Source organism: Aythya fuligula, chromosome 5, assembly GCF_009819795.1.
Source record: "Aythya fuligula isolate bAytFul2 chromosome 5, bAytFul2.pri, whole genome shotgun sequence".
Taxonomy (NCBI): domain Eukaryota; kingdom Metazoa; phylum Chordata; class Aves; order Anseriformes; family Anatidae; genus Aythya; species Aythya fuligula.
In genome coordinates, this window is record NC_045563.1 from 35,349,635 (window position 1) to 35,370,687 (window position 21,053).

Consider the following 21,053-nt stretch of genomic DNA (forward strand, 5'->3'; position numbering starts at 1 on the left):
AGTTGGAGGAAAAAGCCAAGCCAAGGCGTATCAGAGCACTGCTCAAAATCTGAACTGAGCTCCGTCAGCTCTAGACAGAGGAAGCCATATCAAGGGACAGCAAAGCTGTTGTGTTAGGGGTTGGAAAGACGTGCCACAAAACCCATATCTGTTGGGACCGGCTGAAGGAGCCAGAGCCAGCTGTGAGCTGCTCCCACTATTCATAATTTGCAGTGGTGCCCTATTTACATCCCCTCCCCAGGAGACCAGCTTGTTATCTAGCACACACACTCCAGTCAGGCTTCACATTTTGACATAGATGCTTTGGCTCAAACCTTATGCCTGATTATTATTGAGCATAGCAGTGGCTTCTGCTTTTTTTTTTTTTTTTTTTCTTTCCAGCACGCTTTACCCTTTTCTGAAGGGTACAAAGACAGCACATGGACACACCTGCTCTTTGCCCACTGTGCTACATGTTGTCTTATGGCAGACTGATTAGACTGATTTTTTCTAATGACATTTCACATAGAGATGATGCTTTTTTTTTTTTTTTTTTTTAAAAAAAAAAAAAAAAAAAAAAGGAAAAGCAGGAAAGGCGATAAGAAATAAAACCTGCCTCAGTCATCCAGCTGGAGACACACTGAGAACAGGTCCCACGGGTGCATACGGGACTCACACTGATTCCAGCAGGATTATTCATGTACGTGTGTGTGCATGACAGACAGAACAGATTTGGGCCTCATTGCTTTGACTTTTCCAGGATGCTCAATTTATTTGTGCATTTCAGGAAACAGGCCAGTACAGTTGGATGTCCTGTACCTGGGTTCTCCTTCCCCCACCCCAAAACAGAAAGAGTTGTAGGCTGAAAGCACCACCCATGCCAGAAGATGACAGAGCCAAATCCTTCCCAAGGCAGAGGACCACTGAAATTGCTGGGGTGTCACCTGAGTAAGGACCAACCGAAGAACTTTGCCACCACCTGTGACAATTTGGCCAAAGAGATGAGTTGATTTTGTATTTTCAGACCAAAATAATAGACTGGATGGGGGACCTTTCTTGCCTCAGCTTCCTTAAAAGCAGGGACTGATAGGATCAGTATTGCCAAGATTGTTCCAGGATTTTGGTTACTCTGCAGAAAACAGACCCATTATTTGTGGTCCAAAATGGGGCACATTTTGCCTTCATTGTCTTTCTACCATGTCTTGTAGGATTTGACTGCAGCATGGAAGCATCCTGATAGAGCTGTACAGTGCATCATGTTGCTGTTACTGTAGTAACTTATTACTAGAAGACCTCGTGTTATCTTTATTGCTGCAGTACCTGGTACAGATGTACCACAGTTTGTCCACACACGCTGATACTACAGCCTTATTCCCCAAACTAATTTACTGCAGCGCCCTGTTGTCTTATTGCTGCATTATCAAAATGCTACTTCACTGCAGTGGCCTGTGTTACCTTATTGCTACATTTATCCTGGTATTATGTCAGCTTACTGTGACTTTTTATGGCTGCCCTGCTACCATTTTATTACAGTACTCTATGGGATCCTAGCACTGAGTTATACTGAGAGTATATTAATCCATTTGCCTTAGCCTGGCACTGCACTGACTTGTCGAACCTTCCTCGTGCTCGTCCCGGTGCTGATCCACCACAGTAGCTATGAATGCTTTGGATACTCCATTATCCAAATAGCATTGTACGGACATATTTCACAGCCATAGCCCTGCAAGCATGGGACGCCTGGTGGCTAGCTTTCACAGCGTGAAGATTGTAAAAGCTTTCCAGTTCTGCCTTTCCTTGAAACAATGCCATTTAGAACACAAATAGAGGTGGAAAGCTGATTTCCTAACTCATCTTCTGGGTGATGAGGTAGTTGGAAGACATGGGATGCTTATAAAGCAGCAGGTTACTGCTTGCAGCACTCAGCGGGGTACTAGTGAGTGTGCAAGAAAAGCATCACTTGCAATAAGCAATGTCATTAAAGAGCAATAATTCAAGGATGCAGTTCATGTGGAAGTCATTATATGTTAGTATCGTCATGTGTGAAGTAAAAGACAGGTGAAGAGCAGTTCATATGTGCTCCCAGGAGGAGGCCTTGTCTTCTCTCATGATGTTTGTTTTAGAGAAATTTGGTCAGGAAACAAGGAGGGGAGCTTTCCTGTCTCCAGAGCATATTGAGCTCTGTCCGCTCAGCTCGCCATTGCGGAGCAGATTAGCTTGCACGAGTGTGCATTTAGATGGCAAGCTGTTCAGCAGCCAGGCCCCCTGATGTACGCCCATATGCATGCTCCCTGTCTCCTAGAAGCTCCCTCCATGCTCTCAACTGTTCAAACACAGCCTGTTCCCTGCGGGCAAAACACTGCGGCAGCTGACACGACTGTCCTGCAGAAGGGGAGAGGAGAGAGGAGCCAGGTACTTTGCTTACAGGGCAGTGGCACATCTCTGGGTCAAAGCCTGGTGCTGCTGCTCTCTGCATGGGCCGGACCGCGCTCTCATCCATCCCACTGCCATATGCAGCTTGCACAGCACAATGGGGCTGGCAGCCCTCAGCACTGCCTGTGTGCAGGTGACCCTTTGTTCCCCAGCACTGCTCCTTGCTATGCACCAGTTTCATGCTTGATGTGTGCATCCTGCTCAGGATTGCTCTGCAAACTGGTTTGGGATTCACAAGACAGACCTCCCATGAGAGGAACTGGGGGAGTGCCTTGGCCCAGAGTTGCTTGGGGTGTGAGCAGTCATTGGCTTACAGACTGCCAGCAACGTGTGGCAACGGTGGGCTTAGCACTGAGAGGAGCCAGCCTTTGTTCTTCGGGATGACAAAAGGGGGCATGTATGAATGTGCTTGGATGGACAGCTGGGCCTGTTGCACAAAGCCCCACCATTGCCAGAGGGGAACCTGTGGCTGGGTGGCTGACAGAGAACAAACGGGTCCTGCCAGGACAGCTAGGTGACCATTTGGAGGGGACCAAACACCCCCTTCAGAGGCAGGACACCACCTGAATGTACAGGCACATCCATGATGGTTCTGCAGTCCTGAAGCTCGCTTGTTTGCCAATGAATTAGGCCTGAAGACCTCAGAAAACAGCCTGATTATGGGAATTAGGGGAGTGTAAAGAACAACTATCATACTCAGTCTACTTATAGTCATGCAGGTGTAGAGAGTCCTATGGACCTTAGGTAAAACTGTTAACAGGAGCTGTCTAGGAAAAATAATTGAGGTATCAAAATGAGAAATTTCATGGGTAAAGAGGGAAAGTCCTTTTACTGACAGAAACTATGCTGGCCTGATTTTGTGCATACATAGGCCTTGAATGTTAGGATAATACTTGCCTCAGAAGTGGATATTGTTGGTAGCCAGCTGTCTACTTAGCGAGATAGATAATTTTGCCTAGATAGGAATGCAGACTTGTAGCCATATAGCAATTTCTACCACCTGCACAAAAAGCCTGCTTGGCTTGGCATGAGTGAAGAAGACCAAGTGTCTATTTTCAGATACACTTCAGATCTGAACGGCTTGTAAAATACAGGAGGTTTTGTGGCACTAAGTCAACTGAGTCTTGAAAATTTTGTATATAGGCAATATACTGTATATGAATGCAGTCCATTTTCCATATCTGCAGCTAGTATAACGTGGGTTTTAGCATTAAACAAGTCACTTTAGTTCTGTCCTTATCCTGACCTCCAAAATCCCAGTGTTTTGACACAAGCTATTTGGTCACCTCTTGCAGTTGTATTCATGGGCTCTACCTCAGATGGGAGCTCATTTCCTCGAGTGGTGAGTGCGCTCTTACAGCGGTGCTCCTCAGCTGGGTCAGTTACCTGAGGGTGGCAGCTCAGCCAGGGGTGCTGCTGCTCAGGAGGGGTAGCTGGCACCCAGCGCCTGCCCAGTCTCAAGCTGCTTCTGCCAAGCCCGTCTCCATCAGTTCTCTCCTTGCTGTGGACTGAATTTTGCTCTCCACTACACCTGCCCTCAGCAGTTACCTTTCCCTGTATACGCATGAACAGATTTTGGCTCTAATTAGAGCTGGAGTTATATCTAAGTGGTTCAACTCTATGTACTCGCAGTAAAACTTGAACATCCATCATTGAATAAGTATGCAAAACCTTAAATAAATAGAAAACCAAATACAATATAAAACAACTCACTTTTAAATACCGCATGTGTGTGTTTGTGTGTTTGTGCATAAGTGCATTATACATCTAAAACATGACTCTGAGCATCAGGCAGACTCTGATCACACTTGCACTAAATGTACATGCAGAGCAATCCCGCTGATGTCAGAGGATTTGCACCAAAATCAGAGTCTGACTCCATAGGGCAGATCCTCAGGTGGTGAAAGCCACTCATGCTCTTCTGCCTACAGCTGAGGATCTGGCCATTGTCTTTGGACATGCTACATGCCATTGGAAGGACAGCAAGTGACGAACTTGAGTAGTGCCTTTCTTTCTTGTTATTTTAGATGAGGAGAGACATAGGAAAGAAAAAACAACGCTAAAGTCAATGAATCTGCAGGAGAAATGCATTTGATACTGTGTGGAAAGGAGAAGGAGCTTCCAGCAGATATTTTACTGGATCCAGATGGCCACAAGAAAGGGAGCAAATGGGATTGCGGTGGCATCTATTACAGCCGTGTCTGTGCCAGGGAGAGAAGAGGTGAAGGAAAAACACCAATCTCTCTCAGCTCTTCTTCCTCCAAGCTGCAGTTGGGTCTGTTTCCTTACATAACAAGACACCGTGCGCTTATCTTGTTGCCTCCTGTGTGCAGCGGCGCGTGCTCCCCCGGAAGCAAGAAGGCCCCCAAGTACCCGTGCCGAGCTCAGTGTCCTTGCAAGGCTGCACAGGTAAGAAAGTGCCGATGTAAACGGTGACAAGCAGGCTCTCCCCCGGCGAGTTGCTCCCTGCTTTTCCTCGTGTTCTCCCCCGCAGCACCCTGCTCTCCCCGAAACGCTGCGGCTCCGGCGGGGTGGCCGTCGGCAGCTGTCAGGAGGACTGCATCAGGCCTGTCAGGCGCTTGCTAGTCAGAGACTTTCCCTGCAGGAAGGGACAGACAGACAGTGAGAAGAAGCCTGGAGCGTGAGTGAAGCTGCCGCCACAGGATGGGGGCTGTGGGATGGTCTGGCTGCAAGTGAGGGTGTTTTGGGTGCTGCATTTTTGCAGTAGAGCAGGTCTACTCCATTCACACACAGTAGGAAAGGAGTGCAGGGGACATTGATGGCTCTGCAATGGCAGCTCCAGCAATGTAAAGATGCTCCAGGTACTTCACCAGGTGCTACACAGCTTTCCTCTTGAAAAACGCTGTTTTTCTCAGAAAATAAAAATTCCTGGTTGAAATAGACATCTGGGGAGTACCAGAGAGTTGTGCAATACCTGGGAGATCTTAACCAACCTCCTGCGTGTTACTCTGTGTAGCCAAGATTTCCTTCCAGGGTCTTGCTAATTGCTGTTTGAAAGAAAAGATCCAGGCAAAGACAAACATTATGCAGTGAAAATGAGCATGTACAAAATGTAGGAAAATTTGAAATGCAAAATTTAGCAAGTAATCTGAAATAATCCTTATTTAAGATGTTAGCACTCCAAGAAAAAAGGACACCTCCTGCTCCTGCCCCTTTGATTTCTCATTCAGGGCTGCAGCGGGAGGATGCGGCAGCTCCCTGCAGAAGCCTGAAGTTGCTGCTCAGATGTGTGCCCTTTACCAAGCAATTTGCTTGGCTGCACAAACACACGCAGCCTGATCAGACGGGTTTTTGCTGTGAAAAGCACTGCTGTCACACGGCCATCCCGCCCGGGACAGGCGTGCCACCGCCACCGCTCTCCTGCCTGCCCAGCACTGCTAGGCCGAGGGCCGGCTCCCTCTGGGCCCAGCTGCCCACACAGCACAGCCGCCATTTAAGGCAGGCCTGCTTTCCTTCGCCATAAATCAAATTCCTGGTTATTCTTATTTTTGAATGTACCCCAGGGAAGCTCGGCCTGGTGCAACCCCAGGAGGTGGCCAAGCCTTCTGTGGCGCTTGGGAGCTGCGGCCAGGGCTGCAGATAACGGCAGGCAGGTTTCTCCTGCTATCTTCCCTGAGGCGGGTGGTGTGGGGACACGCCAGCTCCTGCTCACGGCTTTCTGTGGCAAATGTTTCCCTCTGTGGGCTCCACCATCAGCCACCCTGTGGATCCAAGGCCCAGCTCTGCAGCATACGTCCTGCTGGAGGGCAGGGGGAGCCCCGCTCAGCGCAGCACCACCTCCCCAGTAGGGCAGGTGGTGAGAGGATCCAGCATGCGTGGGTTGATGTTGTGAAATTTATGGCTACGAGTGGGAGCCATAAGTATATAGGGGCTAAATATGAGGTTCGGCTTTGGCCACAGAGGCCCCAGCCACAGGCATGTTCATGGGTGGGGTTGTGGGCATCTGCAGGATGGAGGTTGCTGGGATGCAGGCAGTTGGTTTGGGAGTCTCTCCTTGAAGACATCCTCAGTATAAAAAAGAAAGAAAGAAACAAAAACATTAAAAAATACATAAAAAAATAATAAAGAGGAACAGGAAAAAACTGTTCTTCATTAGGAGAACAGCTGTTTCCTATTATTAAAACGAACAGCAAGGGAGTAAAACGTGTCTCAGGTGAAGATGCTGATGGGATCCACTTGCTGAGGGCAGTTACTGTAACTTGGTTGTCTTCGGAGAACTGCTGCTGATTTACACCAGCTGAGGGGCTGGCCCACGGTATTACTGATGTAAAACCAAACCCCTCTCACGTGATGGGCTTTTGCATGTCTGGAAAGAAGGGCACCTGGACCAGCAGTGGTCAGGTGAGAGGCCAGGCTGGTCAGTGTCCCCTCAGACAACAACAGCGAGACACACGCCTGCATTTTGTGGCCGGAGGGTGGACCTGCAGCTTGGCCACCTGTGCTGGTCCTGCCCGAGGCTTGTGCAGCTCTAGCACCTAGGTTGGGCAAGCAGAAGGCTGCTCCGGGAAGCTGGATGTGGTCACATCAGTTCATAGCTGGGTGCAATATATGCCAAAAAAATTCTCAAGTCATTTTGGGTCTGATCCGACATTCAGTCAGGATTCCTTTGGTGAGATCATTGACAGAGAGAGGAAGTTTCAGATTATTATGATGTGAAAATTTGGCCCAAAGATCTCACCTTTTCTTTAAAAAGGTTCAACCAGAATAAATTATTTTTTCTTTCCACACGTCTTTGTTTAGCAGGAAGCCAGCTGCCGCCCCCACGTTTCTACCTCTCCTTTCCCCACTGAATGAAAATGTCAACAACTCCTGCCTTATTTCCAGGAGAAATTGTGTATAAGCTGTGCTGGCAGGGGATTTGGAAAGCACAAGATTTTAAGCTCAGCACACTACAGCACTTCTTGTACTCTGCCATAAGCATACACTGAGTAACCTAAGGCAAAATTAGAGTGGATGTAAAGAGAAAACTTTTTACAGAGGGTCTAAGCTTATGAGGAAATCCCCAGTCCTCCAGTTGCAAAATACTTGTCACTAGTAATTAGGGTTACAACAATTAAAAATCCAGGCTGTTGTCACTCAAACAGCATAGCACACGCGGAAGGGCATACGTTGCAGGGCATATGCTGTGTGTCCTGTTGGATTCAGGAACACTTTCTTTTCTCATCGTTTCCACTGTCACACAGCTTCCTGGCAGGGGTCACACACAGGTTCACCATGTCTTGGAGAGCCTTTGGTCCTCTCTATGCAGCTCAGTGAATTTTTCACCCCTGACCACTGGAAGCACAGGAGCCTCAGTTTTAGAGGCAGTGTAAAACCTGAATTTGGAGTAGCCTAAGAAAAATGTCAAGGAATTTTTAATAAACATGAAATTTCCCCCTAGAATGTGGCCTCCAAGTTATGTAGCCCATTCTGCTGCTCAGCTACGTGTCAGGCAGGGGACCAGGTCCATGCACCAGAGGGGTTGTGAAGGGTAACCTGCAGGTTGCAGGTTCTGCATAGCACCTTCGATAGCTGAGCCTTTGATGAGCAGCTACTAAACTAAAATGTAAAATGTAATTAGCAATTATTTGAATGAAATAGAATTCAGCAATTTAATATAAGCAAGAAGCCAAATACGAGGAAATGAAAGTCTGGGATTTGACACAAAAAGGAAGCAGCGTTACTTTCAAACCTCCTGTATGAGCCACCAGTTTCCATCTGGCTGTTATGCCTTTTTTTTTTTTTTTTTTTTTAAATAATTTTAAATAGAAAGTTTAGATTTGCCCCGTACCTGTGGTTTCACACAAGGTCCCAGAGTGCAGCTTAAGTGTCTATCATGCAGCCACTCACCACCACCAGCATGCACGGGTTGGCACTGCCATGCACACCATGCACTTACCTGAGCCCCCAGCAGTGCATGTCCCACAGGGAGCTGTGGCTGCCGCTGCAGGGAGAGGAAGCACGCGGGACGCTTCTGGTGCTCCAGCACAGGCTCCCCTCTTGGCCACATCAACACAGACCAAAGTGCTGTCACGCTGTTCCCCTCCACGCTCCCCACCCACTGACTTGGGGCTTTCTAGGACCCCACTGCTTGCTTGCCACGCACTTTTGCCCTTGCTGCTGTCCTTTCCCAGCCCGTTGCCCAGCCAGAAGCATCTGCTGCATCTCCAGCCCTCTGTAACAGCCCAGCAGAGGACTCACAGACCAGGGGCTGCTCTGGGTCTCCGCTGGAGGTGAGCAAATCTTACTTCCTTCAGCTTCAAAGTATTCAGTTTGCTTGTTTTCTTCACATGGGGACAGACTCCGATTTTGTACCTTTTAGCTAATGTACTGCAGTAACTATGGTAGTGGGCAGGCAATGCCTTGCCACCTAACTTCTCTCCTGAAGAAAGATTTCTAGGGCCCTAGCCCTGCCAGCACTTTTTTTTTTTTTTTTTTTTTTTCTCAATGTTAGAATACACTGCAGATCTTGAGGAAATTTTATTTTTGTGTAATTAAAAAAAAATTTTATTAGACTTTTTTTCGTGAAAAGATACATGGCAAACATAAAATAAGTAACATAAATTAACCAAGTTAAATACGAGAGTTAAAAACATAAACAATAAAGGAAAATAACTTAGTTCAACAAAAAATAAGCACAGACACACAAGCTCTGAACACATATCACATAAATTAGCACACAAAAACCATGGTGCACACCACCACCGATGCCATGCCGACACAGACTGAGAACAAGGAGCTGCAAAGTGGCTGTGGAGGGCAAGCACAACAGCAGCTGCTCCCTGCGTGCAGGATGCTGCCCCATTCCCACCTGCACAGTCCCACCAGTTACCCCCAAAATGCTGCTGCTGAGCCACCCCCGGTTAGCTTTTCTACATCTGATGCCCCTTTTTGCTTTTTCACTTTATGTCACGATAGGAGCAGATCAGTGTTTTTTTAATCCGACTAAAACTGGTATTATCCACACCCATTTTATTGGGAATTTCCCATGCTTCCTGCACAAGTACTCACCCCTCCGAGAGCAGCTTCACGAGCGCTGGAGTTCTCAGCCTTCCCACAGCACTGGGAGGCAGATCCTCTTCTGCTGAGGGGCACTTTCGGCCCTTGTGTCTGAGAATGTGTTAGAGCCCATTTTGGCATTAGTTCAAGCAGCCTTCAGACTGTTTCAACCTATCTCATGGTGGGATGGCCCTAAGAGACCACAAGGGCCAAAGCCCTGGTCTTTATCATGGTGCTGCATCAGGCAGATAGCCCAGGCTGTGTCTCAGCAGAGAGAAGCAGCTTAGTGGTGCTTGAGAACCTGCCCTGCGATGTGCACCATCCCCAGTTATCTTGCAGGGCCCTTCTAGATGTTAGCACATCCCTTCTTTGGCCTCCTCCCTTCCCTATTACCAGCCCAGAACAGTTCCCATGCTGGGGACATCTGAGTACCCAAACTTTGGGACTTTGCTGGGGCAAACACCCTACTGCTACGCAGTAACGGGTGGCTGTGGAGCTGGCTGCATTACAGCCCTTCCACCCCACAGCCACCCCCAGCAGCATGCCTGGTCTCACACACCACATGTTGGTGTTTCTAATTTTTTCTGAATGTCCCTCTTCAAAAAAAAAACCTACAAAATGGCAACATTCTCTACAAAGCAGAAATTCTTTTTACCTGTTCCTAGTATTCACCTGCTAAATCACTGCACAATGGTGTATTAACGTGCTTTTTTCAAGCCACCCCAAAAAATACCCTCCCCGTATGTTGCTGGTCCAGCTCTCAGGCAGGGTGCGATTCTGTTTTCCTCCTTGTGTGCAAGGGACTCGGCTTGTGTAAATCCCTTCAGTCAGACTGGGAACCAGATGTCTACATAACGTGCATGGTCAGAGGAAAATAGAGATACCGCTGAAGTATCAAACCCCTCTGGGATATCAGAACAAGCTTGGCTGAAATCACAGCGGGGTCTAAGCCCTTTCTCCCCCCAAAACCCTTGCTAAGGCCGTGATTTAGTGTCTGCAGCTAGAACTGTCTGGCATGGGGAAGGTACAGTTTTATCCTTTTTTTTTTGCATGTAGCTGGAATAAAAGGCAGTAAATGCATAGTAAGTATATCCTGAACTCCACACAGTGCCTTTTGTCCAGAAGGATCCCAAAGACTGTACACACAGGGATCACTCACCCACGGCAGCAGCGCAGCGACCTCTGGGGCTAAGGCAGCTGCCGTTCTGCGCCAGCAGCGCCCCACAGCAGTGTTTTTAGAATGGGAAGTGAAGAGAAACTTATCCATGGGAAATGATGAACACTTATCTTTTCGAGGAGACCTGCACACAGAACAGACATGCAACATGCATGCAGTACATGCAACCCACCGTTTCCCGATCCAAGAGTGTGCAGCACAACCCTGTACAGCGCATGCATCGTACAGGCAGGGCTCTGTGCTGACACCGGGAAGAGACGTGATGCATTCCAGCATGCAGCACGAGTCCTCACATGCTCTGTACACCCCATGCCCATGGCCCTCCGTGGGCTCAGGTACCGGCTAGTTGCTGCACACAATAGATGACAAGTTGTGAATGCAGACTGGATCCCCTCGTGCCGCAGGTACATGCTGGTGCTTTCCCCCTCCGTGTAACACAGCTACCTTTTTCCCAGTAAAAGCCAGCATTAGCAAATGACTGGAGTGCTGGAGCAAGCAAATTTTCTTTTAGAGCAAAGTATCATCCAAAGATAAAAATAACCGTTTTCCAGATGGCTTTTCTTGGTGCCAAATCTAAGAAACTTTGGCATCCATTCCTACATCCTTCCCTTCTAGCTGTCTGTTCCTGACACCCATTTCATCAGCATCTCAGGGTATCACCTTCTTCTACTATCCACAGTTTATCTGACTTTATTCTCTAACTTAAACTTTTGGCTTTATTACATTGCAGGTCATAAATACGTTCCGTGCCCTCAAATGCAGTTATCTCTTTATGCAATTAGGTAGAGCTGCAGAAATGAAAAAGTGGAAAAGCTGGTAAGTATGTCACAGTTCTATGAGATTATCGAGGACCCAGTTAAAAAGAGAGTCCTGATGATATCAGGCAGCAGCTCCTCCTCCAGCCTTATGCCTTCTCCACTATGTTCATGGGTTAGTTTTTGTAATGCATCACAGTGTGAAATATCACACAGTTCACCTGAGAAAGGTAAGATCCTATCAAGGCATTTTACATGTATGACACCATGCTCATGAATTAAGAATAGGGACTGGGACAGCCAGAGTGTGACTTGGACTCTGATCCAACAGCAGACAAAAGGAGAGGACATAAAAACCAGGACAGCAGGAGACAGCAGCAGTAGCCAAGGGATGAAGACAAAAATTGGGATTTGGGGAAACTGGCATCAGGGAGAAACAAAGGTAACAAGATGGATCTGGAAAATACTGCTGAGAGCATCTAGGAAGGGACAGCCATGCAGGCAGGACAGACACTGAGGCTATCATAGCTGCATAATGCAAGGGCACAGATAAACATGGAGCTGAAACTAAGCATGGGACTTCAGGTTTGCAGAGTACTGTGGGTTCACTACGCTGAATCATGATGCACTTACAGGTCTAAGCCAAGAATAGTTCAGCATGAAATAGCCAAAAGATACCGGAAAACTAAAGCAGAGGAATTGCTCCTGTGAAAATGCCAGTTTGCATCGCTGCAAGGAGGAGGGCGCTTCAGACGCCAGGCAGAAACATCAAATATACCAAATACAGATCAAATACAGGAATCTCCAGTCATATTCTTGTACCTGGAAAACTCTTCCCTGCATGAGAAACCATGGTTGGGTACTGGCTTCACAGTCACCAGGGATGTATGTGTGGGACTCTGCCCACAAGGCTCCTGGAGGAGAATACAAAACTGCCCAGCTGCTGCAGGCACAAGGACTTACAGCAGCTCCTGCTGACCAGCCACTGCCTGCTGCCGACTGCAGTTCTGTCTCATATGGTTAATGAAGCTGAGCCTCTCTGTCGATTCAGTTATTCACCTATGCCTGGGAACAGAGACAATCTTCGGTCTTCATTGACTTGCTGTCCTGCACAAAATGCTCCATCCATAATGTCCAAGATTCTTTAAATGAAAGCTCATTAGAGAACTTCTATTCTTGTAATCTTAACCTACAGTCTACTCCTCACGCAGCCCAAACACAGACCACCTCTTCCTTCACCTTATTCTCTTGCTGCAGCGAGCTGAATTTACCACCTGGAAAAGCTCCCTGCTTCTTCATACCCAATCCCTTGGTACATTTCACAGCGCATCACTTTCCTCTATCTGGTGTCTTCTATTGTGCTGACTTTCAAATAAATTTCCCGACTCTCTTAGTCTCACTACATACACACATTTCCTCTAGGATGTACCAGGAGGGCTCCTTTTCCTATTAACTGTTGCACTTATGAACTGTAACAATGAAAGATAAAATACAGGCAGCTATGCAAGTGGCTGTGACACGCCTCTACAAATCACACCGCAGCATACGCTGCACTGGCCTACTATTGCTCATGGAAGGAGGCAGCACAAAGAAAACAGGTAAGGGTACCCTACAGACTCCATTCTGTAGCCAGAAGTCTGCCATTTGCCTTTTTGGTCCCCCACAGCAGCTGCTGGTTTTTCCTGGGAGCTGTCATCTCCTGGTACTGCTCGGGCTGAGGTCCACGGGGGACTCTGCCAGCAAACACCTCCCCTCTGCCAGGCTGAACCACTCTTCTTTTATACTCCATCAGTGGAAGAGACACACAGGAGCTCTTATATCAGACGTTATAAAAATTCCAGGTAAACACTGTATGCCTGATCTGTTAACTCTCTTGTCCATTAAAGCACGTAGATTGAGAACTCTGGTGCTCTCAAAAGCTGTGTGAGTGCCTTTTGTTCATAAACAAATGTGAGCTGGGAATAAAATGCAGAAATCTGTTCAGTACTGGGTTAGTGCTTTGACACTGCGTTGGACACTTAAACACCGGTTTACTTACAGAGGAAACTCCTTCCTTGAAATATTACAGTTTTAGGAAAGTTTGAAATCAAGTCTGAATATCATGGCCCAGGTTTATCTTTTGAAGGTACCCACTGAGGCTGGTATCAATTGGTTTAATCATTTTATTGCTGGAGTAACCATTACTGCTTTAGAGTGAAACCTCTACATGCTGCAAGGTGTAACAAAGGAAAATAATAATAAACCCTCCTGTTTTCCCACTCATTAAATGTAAATGACCACCAGCACAAGTTAGGCAGAGACTTGGTGGCTTCTTCTGCAAGACAAGAACGCCAGTGGTTTCCCTAAATGTACTCATTAAAATATATTTTCCTTCTACTCTTGGCCCTGAAGGATCATCTCAGCTTATGAGAACTAAGCTTCTGTCTATCTGATTATTAAATCATTTCTAAAGCAGATGGGAAACTACAGTGGTTTAAACAGCTAGGCTGAGACTGCATAGCTAAAAATAGGGTAGTAGGCTCCTTTTAATTAGTAAGATGATCAAATATGACAGAAGAGGAAGATGTAGATATATGGATTTGTGTGTATGTGTGTCTTTAAAATTAAGTTATTACCTCAATACCAGGTATTATTTATAACATATATGATACATGATGTCTGATTTTTATGATGCCATTTATCTTCACTTGGAAGAGAAGACAGACTAACTCTACTTTCATAATGTCAATCCTTGCTATATTCAAAAGGAAAATTGTAATAAGATAAACCTGCCACCATGTGCAGTGCCATCATTTTTTAAATGAGGTGGATTAGTAAGTGCTCTGGTGCAACAGACTGTCAGATCTCAAACGTGCCGCCCAGAGCGAGCAGAGCTGCCTGAGATCAATCCTGCCCTGTCTCTCCTGAAGCACGCAGAAGAGCCGATCCAGCTCTGCACCTGAGACTTCACACACAGCAGCAGGCACAGGGCTGAAAGGGTCAGGGACTGCTGTATCTACTCTACCATTGCACTGCCCACCTATTTTTGGGGACTCCTCCAAGCCTGAAGAGGGAAGAAAAGATATTTGCCACTCCTCCACTCCTGCAGAGCTGAGCAATGTGTGCCCTGTAGGGTTGTGCTCCATCACACAGAAGCGGCCCTTCAGTGCCCAACAGATTGCCACTTGTGACATTTGGTCCTGAGGCTGCACATCTGCCACCCTGGGCCTCCCTGGCAAAATCTGTCTGTCTGTCCTGCTCAATGCAAACCAGATAATACCTGGCATCCAGAAAGATTTGGTGCAAAAACTTGGTGTGTTGGTCAGTCTGATTTTTTTTCACTTCAGAGGAGAAGATTGACTTTCTAAGGAGCCTGGCATGTTCTGCCTATAAACAGGCCTCAGCTGATACAGAAAGCTCCCTGCACACACAGCATCATCAACAAGGGGCCCAAAGCAATCCAACCCCACCTCCACCGGGCTGCTCTGGTCCTACTCCACCTCCACGGTTAGTGTAACTGGGTTCCCCAAATTTGAGTAAAATGATGCAAAAGGAAACTGTAAGATCATAAGATTTGTTTCCTTGTGTTGCTTGTCACAGGTAAAAAGTTATAGCAGATTGAAAAAAACAGTAACTGCTTTATTTGAAGGAACAGTGAGGTAAAGATTATTTGGGGGAGATTTCAATAGACCTGAGGTGCCAGAGTGCCACAGGAAACAACAACTTATTGATGCTGGAAGAGAATTTGCTCCATATTTTAAAACCTATTCTGAATATCCTTATAATCTTACTAATTGTCAAGGTGGTGCAGAAAGAACAAACACAGCATGGCCACTTCACTCTCCACTGTAAGCATCTGGGAGCTATTACTCAAGTAATCATTTCCTGACGCTTTTCCTAAATGGTGTTTGTCTTCAAATTTTATTCTCACAATCCACATTTAAATTGTGAGGTTCACATTCAACCTACCTGAAAGTTTACATTTTTATCCAGAACCAAAGTTCCTGGAACTCTGAAATCCCACCCCAAATTTTGTGTTACATTTTGACTGCCAGTGCTGAATCCTGTGTGGACCCTCAGGCCTGGGCCTGGCAGCCGCCCCAGGAGGCCACATGTTTGCCCAGGCCCCGAGCATCACCAGGTGCAGGACCTCTCATACAGGACCAGGCCTTTGGTGACCCCAGCTCAGTCATTTCCCCAAATGCTGGGTCACACACCACAGTCAAATCTGGAAATTTCTTGGGGGCCTACTACGGTGTCCCCATGCCAAACTGTGCGCAGCCTGGAGGCGGCCCGGTTACATGGGCAGTTAACGGTGCAGCCAGCCTGGCAGCCACCACATCCCACCGATGGCTTCTAAAGACAAATAAATTCAAGCGTTGGCTGTTTTGGGTGTTCTGCTGACAGCCACCACAGGAAATCTGACCTATTCTATTTGTGAAACAGGCTTAGGGCTCCCAGCCCAGCCTCAAGCACATGCTTAACTTCAGCCTCCCTGACACGAACTGAATTGCTTCACTCCTGCGCAGCTGGGGACTGCAGTGCATTTCGGAGAACTAGAGCATGTAGAATTAACTTTGTCTTAATTTGGGTCTCCTGAGTAGGTGATAAAGTTACTGCTTTGGTAATGCTGGCCTCTGAGGAGATCACAACATGCCAACAGGGCAACTTTTTTCTCATCTAATGGTAGTGACAAACCGTCATTATGCAAAGTATAAAAATTCTAGATCGTTCCTAGTTCTTGTGGCTACCGTGTCATCACAGGATGATATTTTATATCTGTATTTAGAAAAGCGAAAGAAAATGTTTACAGTATGCTAGCCAGTATGACAAAAATTAACTAAAGGGCAGACCAATCTACAACAATTACCTTTACAGGTACATTATAATTCTGACCTCCCAAACTGTGGCTTTCATGCTGCCCTTCAAATCAAATTTAAGAGAAAAATCTGGTCTTGGCAGTGTTGCTATAAACTCAGCCAGCCTAGTAAAGTGAGAGTTACTTTTCTATTTGGTGAATCTGGGAGCAGAATTTACCACTCAGTGTAAATATTTCTGCATAGTTTGTTTAGAAAAAAAAAATCTTGTCTGCTCCTCTTCTGGCAAACTCTTAGAAAGTAGTAAATATGCAGATGGGCATAGTGATATATTTTGTATCAACATATTTTAAATGTGTGCATATGCATTAGCTATATAAATACATTCCTCAGGAAGCCTGCCAGTGGATATACTACAAAGCTCTACATTTGTTTTGCTTGTGCAGTTAGTATGGCAGCATCAGAAAGAACCCCTCCAGGCTTATCTGCTATATAATAGCTCACACTTACCTGTGCAGCTCCCCCTTTTCTATTTGGACGTACAAATGCTTTATATTTGTACACTGTCTGTGCATATAAAGTGTATATATATATAAACATACATAAATACACACACAAATGTAAGCATATGTACCGTATATACATATAGCCCAATACCTTCATTATAAAGTTGTTATAATGCCATGACAAGGTTTATGAACTTTCTACAAAATATCGTTCTGTACAGTAGCATATACAGGAATCAACCCCATGACAACTCTGCTGTCCAGGTAACACCTTACAGCTAATGATGGGCGATACACAAACATCAAAGCAGTATGCCAAAAGCATGTGCTGTATCAAGTCAAAGTGTACTTGATACTGAGCAATACTAGAGTGACTGACCCAGCTGCTGTCTTCAGTGCTAGCTCTCTGCCACCCCATGCACACAGCTGGTTGCATCCTGCACCCTTCCCCTTCCTCTGTCCTCCCTTCCTAATGAGCCAGCTGCACTACTGCACAGCAGGACACCCCAGGGAGGACAGACACACCCCAGAATATACACACCATGCTGGGACCAGCAGTAGGCATCAAACATTGTCCCCTTTTTCATCTGTTCCCTGAGACAAATTCCTGAAAGCAAGCAGGAGAAGTGTGTCTTGCCCATCCCTGGGGTCCTTCTCTGGGGGCTAACACAGAGCCCTGGCAGTGCCCAACATACCCCATGCTGTAGCACCCTTCTAGAGCAGGATCAGATCCCTCACTGCCCAGGTGGCTGGAGGTTGGAGTCTGGTGAAGGACAAGAGGAGAGGACACCTGTCTGCTGCCTCTGAGGTCCCACCGTCCCCTTATCTAAGCTGTTTAACAGCATCACATTTCTCACTGTCACTGCACTCCTTCTTGGGTGTCACTACCATGGTAGTCAAAGGGTATCGCCCATCACTATTTACGCGAGCACTGACAGCGTGGGCAGCTGAAGGAGCATCTGCAGTGCTGTGGGTGGCTATGTATGTGCATATACACAGGGAGCATGAACCATGCACGGAGGTCAACATGGATCTTTTGCAATGGCGCTACTAGAACCATGCTCTTCTACTTCACTGCGCAAGGAAAAGCCACAACAAATACTGTAGTGGGAACGCAGCAAAGAGACATCCTTCCATTTAACTCAGGACAAAAATCAATTTGCTTTTGCAATGATGATTAGCTAGAATGAGCATCATGATGGAATTCTGCTCCCACCCCCGCTTTTCAGAGCTGCTATTTAGATGAGCTACAGTACTAAAAGAGAAGCTGCAAAGATGCTATCTGCAAAAATAAAAGATGAAGTAAGATAAGCATCCGCATTCCCCCCAATGAAAAATGAAGTTCTGAGAAAAGAGAGGAGGGAAAAGAAAAGGAACTTACCACGCTGCGAGTGAACTTTTCTAGAGAAGTTCTACGACCTTGCTCATTCTCTGGCTTAATGGGGAAAAAAGTGGGGAGAAAAAAAATACAGAAAAACAAAACCTTCAGCTTAAATGCAGTTTTTCAAAACAGCAGCAAAATATGAGGAAGCAGCAAGAAGAAAAAGTTGTAAAAAAAGTAAAAACCAGTAATCAATGTTTGCAGCAGCAAACATAAGAAACCAAAACCCCCTACAGAATGAGACATCACTACTTCTACTCTTGGAGAATGTCACCTTTTCTCCTGTGAGTTTTTTTGAACGCTTCAAACAGTGTCTGTGCATTGCCGTGTCTCACAGCTATTGGTATTGATTTCTTGTTCATTGAATTTTCCTTCTGTAGCTGTTTGAGCTGGGACCTCTGATTCTGGTTAACATCTGCCAAACAGCTGATTGGAGGCTCCCATCTACTTGTTTAGAGAGATGAAAAAACACACAGTCACTTTTACAACATTAAAAAGCAATGTGTGAGTGAATACAGTGCTGGAAGGAAAATCCTGCTGAACTCATTGCCAGGGAACCTATACATTCCTCTATTAACCCAGAGGATAGAAGCAGATTTCCAATACGTTTCCCTACTTCAAAACATAAGGCAGCATATGTATGTCTGTGCAAGGCCGTGGAAAGACACACGCAGATTTAGGGCACTACTACTTTTGTATCTAGAGAACAGGACTATTGATATGCAAGAAGATATTCAACTTCACTGTGAGAAGACAAGCGTATGTATCATGGCTTTATTAACGTATCCCTGAGAAGGTTGCTCACTGCTGCGCTTCATTCATTTGGCACGAGGGAGATCTGATTGTCACTAACAAGGAAGAACTAAATAATTTATTGGCATGTTTGTTGGCATATCTAATAGAAAAAAATGCTATGGAAAAGAGAAGAAACTCAATAACAGGAAGAAAAGCTTATTGCAGTCAGAAAACTGTGAGCATTGGCAATTTCCAAGAGAGAAAATTATTTGAATATGGTGAGTCAGTGAAATGGAGATGATAAGATGGAAGTAAAACTGAAATGAGGGGGATAAGGAACTACTTTTAAAGGAAAGCCACAGTGGTGCATGGTGCATGATACTGCACTGGAAATAAGTGCTGCACTCCAGCTCCTCAGAGGGGCCCACCCACCACAACATCTGCCACATCTTCAGATGTTCAGCAACAACCCCCAAGAGAAAGCACTCGAGCACAAACAGGTACAGAAGATGTAAGGAAGCCAGAAATATATCAGATAAATTGGATGAAAACTTGTGCTGGGGAGTCTAGGCAAAGCCTTTTGATTCTTCTTCGTTACAGCTGCCATTAACAGCACCTCTCTGGTGTCCACAAGATGGGTCTGAAGGCCCAGGCAGAGGTGGGCCTGATTCTGCCTGGTGGGTCACCAGAAACAAGAGAAGAACACAAAGCTATTTCAAGACCCGAAGAAGCAGTCGAGCAGTCTCCCTGCTTAGAACCATTTGAGAAAGCCACAACTTCAGCTCTGGTGTCCCGAAAGTGTTACTGAAAGTGAAAGCTAGAGGTGCTACAAGGACAGATTTTTAGAGCTGCTGAGTGACTTGATTAGACTGTTTTAAAGCATACTGAAACATTTAACAGTAAGGACAACATTTCTGTAGGGATAGAAGTAATCTGAGCTTACTCGATACCAAAGTTCACACATGGGGCTTGTAGCACCACTTCCAGAAACCTATTTAAAACTCGTCAGATGAGGGCTTTGTAACAAGGATGACATAAAATGGCGGCCACAGGTCCAAAGGAGAGGGGCTGCTCCTTACACCTTACCTCTGACTACCAAGGCGGATAGAGATGGGTGAGAAAGGAGGAATGGGGAATGCTGCCTGGCCCCTACCACAGGCATGGGGTGTGCTGTCCCGTTGGCTCACCTGCACCACCAGCAGCCATTAAAGATTCACCACAAGACAGCAGCAGAGGCTGATGAGGTCCCCTGGGAAGAGCCCCATGCAGAGACCTCTGCCAGGGAGCTAGAGGAAAAGCTGAGGGCAATCACTTTCAGCAATGCTGTTATCGCGATCAGGCTTGGCTTTCCCTGTGGATGCAGCACCTCTGGGCTGCCCCATGTCAGGGCCCTGGGGCCACAGGGACCTGACATCAGCTCTGTGTGGCAGACGTCACTTCAGCCAATGCTAAGGACAGAGCCAAGACACGTGTCAAGGGACAAAGCAGGCTCTGTGGCTGGTGGGGAGGCAGTAACATACCCTGGCTGCCACCAGAGCACACGCTGCACCAACCCTGCACCTTTGGCATGGGGGTGGCAGGCTGGGACCAGCTGAACGTGTGGAAAACCCATCACCATAGCATCCAGCTCTGAGTCAAAGTGTGACATTTTCTAATAAAATAAAAAGCAGCTGAGGCTGGCTGGCTGCAGAGCGAGGAGCTGGCACAAGCAGATTTCCTGGCACCGGGTGTGGGTGCTGGTGCAGGCTCCCCAGCTTCACCTGCCTGCATCTCTCCAGCACAGGGAAGGAAATTTAAAAATAAACTAAAAAGAAGAGGAAAAAAAAAAAAAAAAAAAAGAAGAAAGAAAAGAGGAAAAGAGACCAAGTCAGATGTTTTTCAGCCCTGTGAACACATCTCGGGTCCAGTGCAGGAAGTGTCTGATGAGGCTGCGGACCCCGGAGCTGCAGCACACCGGCAGTGTTAGCACAAGCGCACACCGCGACCACAAAGTGCCCAGGCAGAGAAACACGTGCACGGCCAAGGTCAGGCAGTCCTCGTGGGTGCCGAAAGGAAAGGGGCCATCCTGGCCAGCAAACACACCAACAAGCTCTACCAGCTAATGACAAAGGATGTGAGTATTTAGGCAAAATATGAAACTCCCACCCCCGCTGCAGATGAAAACATCTCAGCCCAGGAAGGTGCAGAAAAACAGATCTTGCTAATTAGCCATTCGCTAATTATTGACCATCTCCTCCGAGTTTTCCTTTTTCCACGATTAATTATTTATCCAACCATCCCAATTTTAAGTTC

The 21,053-nt window shown here is 46.5% G+C and overlaps 1 protein-coding gene across 5 annotated transcripts in view; it reads right to left on the reverse strand.

Annotated features, from left to right (window-relative positions):
• Nucleotides 1-574: 574 nt before the first annotated feature.
• RGS6 (regulator of G protein signaling 6) overlaps nucleotides 575-21,053 on the reverse strand; it is a 264,657-nt gene continuing 244,178 nt past the window's right edge. For all 5 annotated transcript variants that reach the window (XM_032189517.1, XM_032189516.1, XM_032189518.1 and 2 more), the window contains one exon: nucleotides 575-5,011. In XM_032189517.1, coding sequence (XP_032045408.1) covers nucleotides 4,961-5,011 — 51 coding nt within the window. In that variant the 3' untranslated portion in view covers nucleotides 575-4,960. The remainder of the gene's footprint in view (nucleotides 5,012-21,053) is intronic.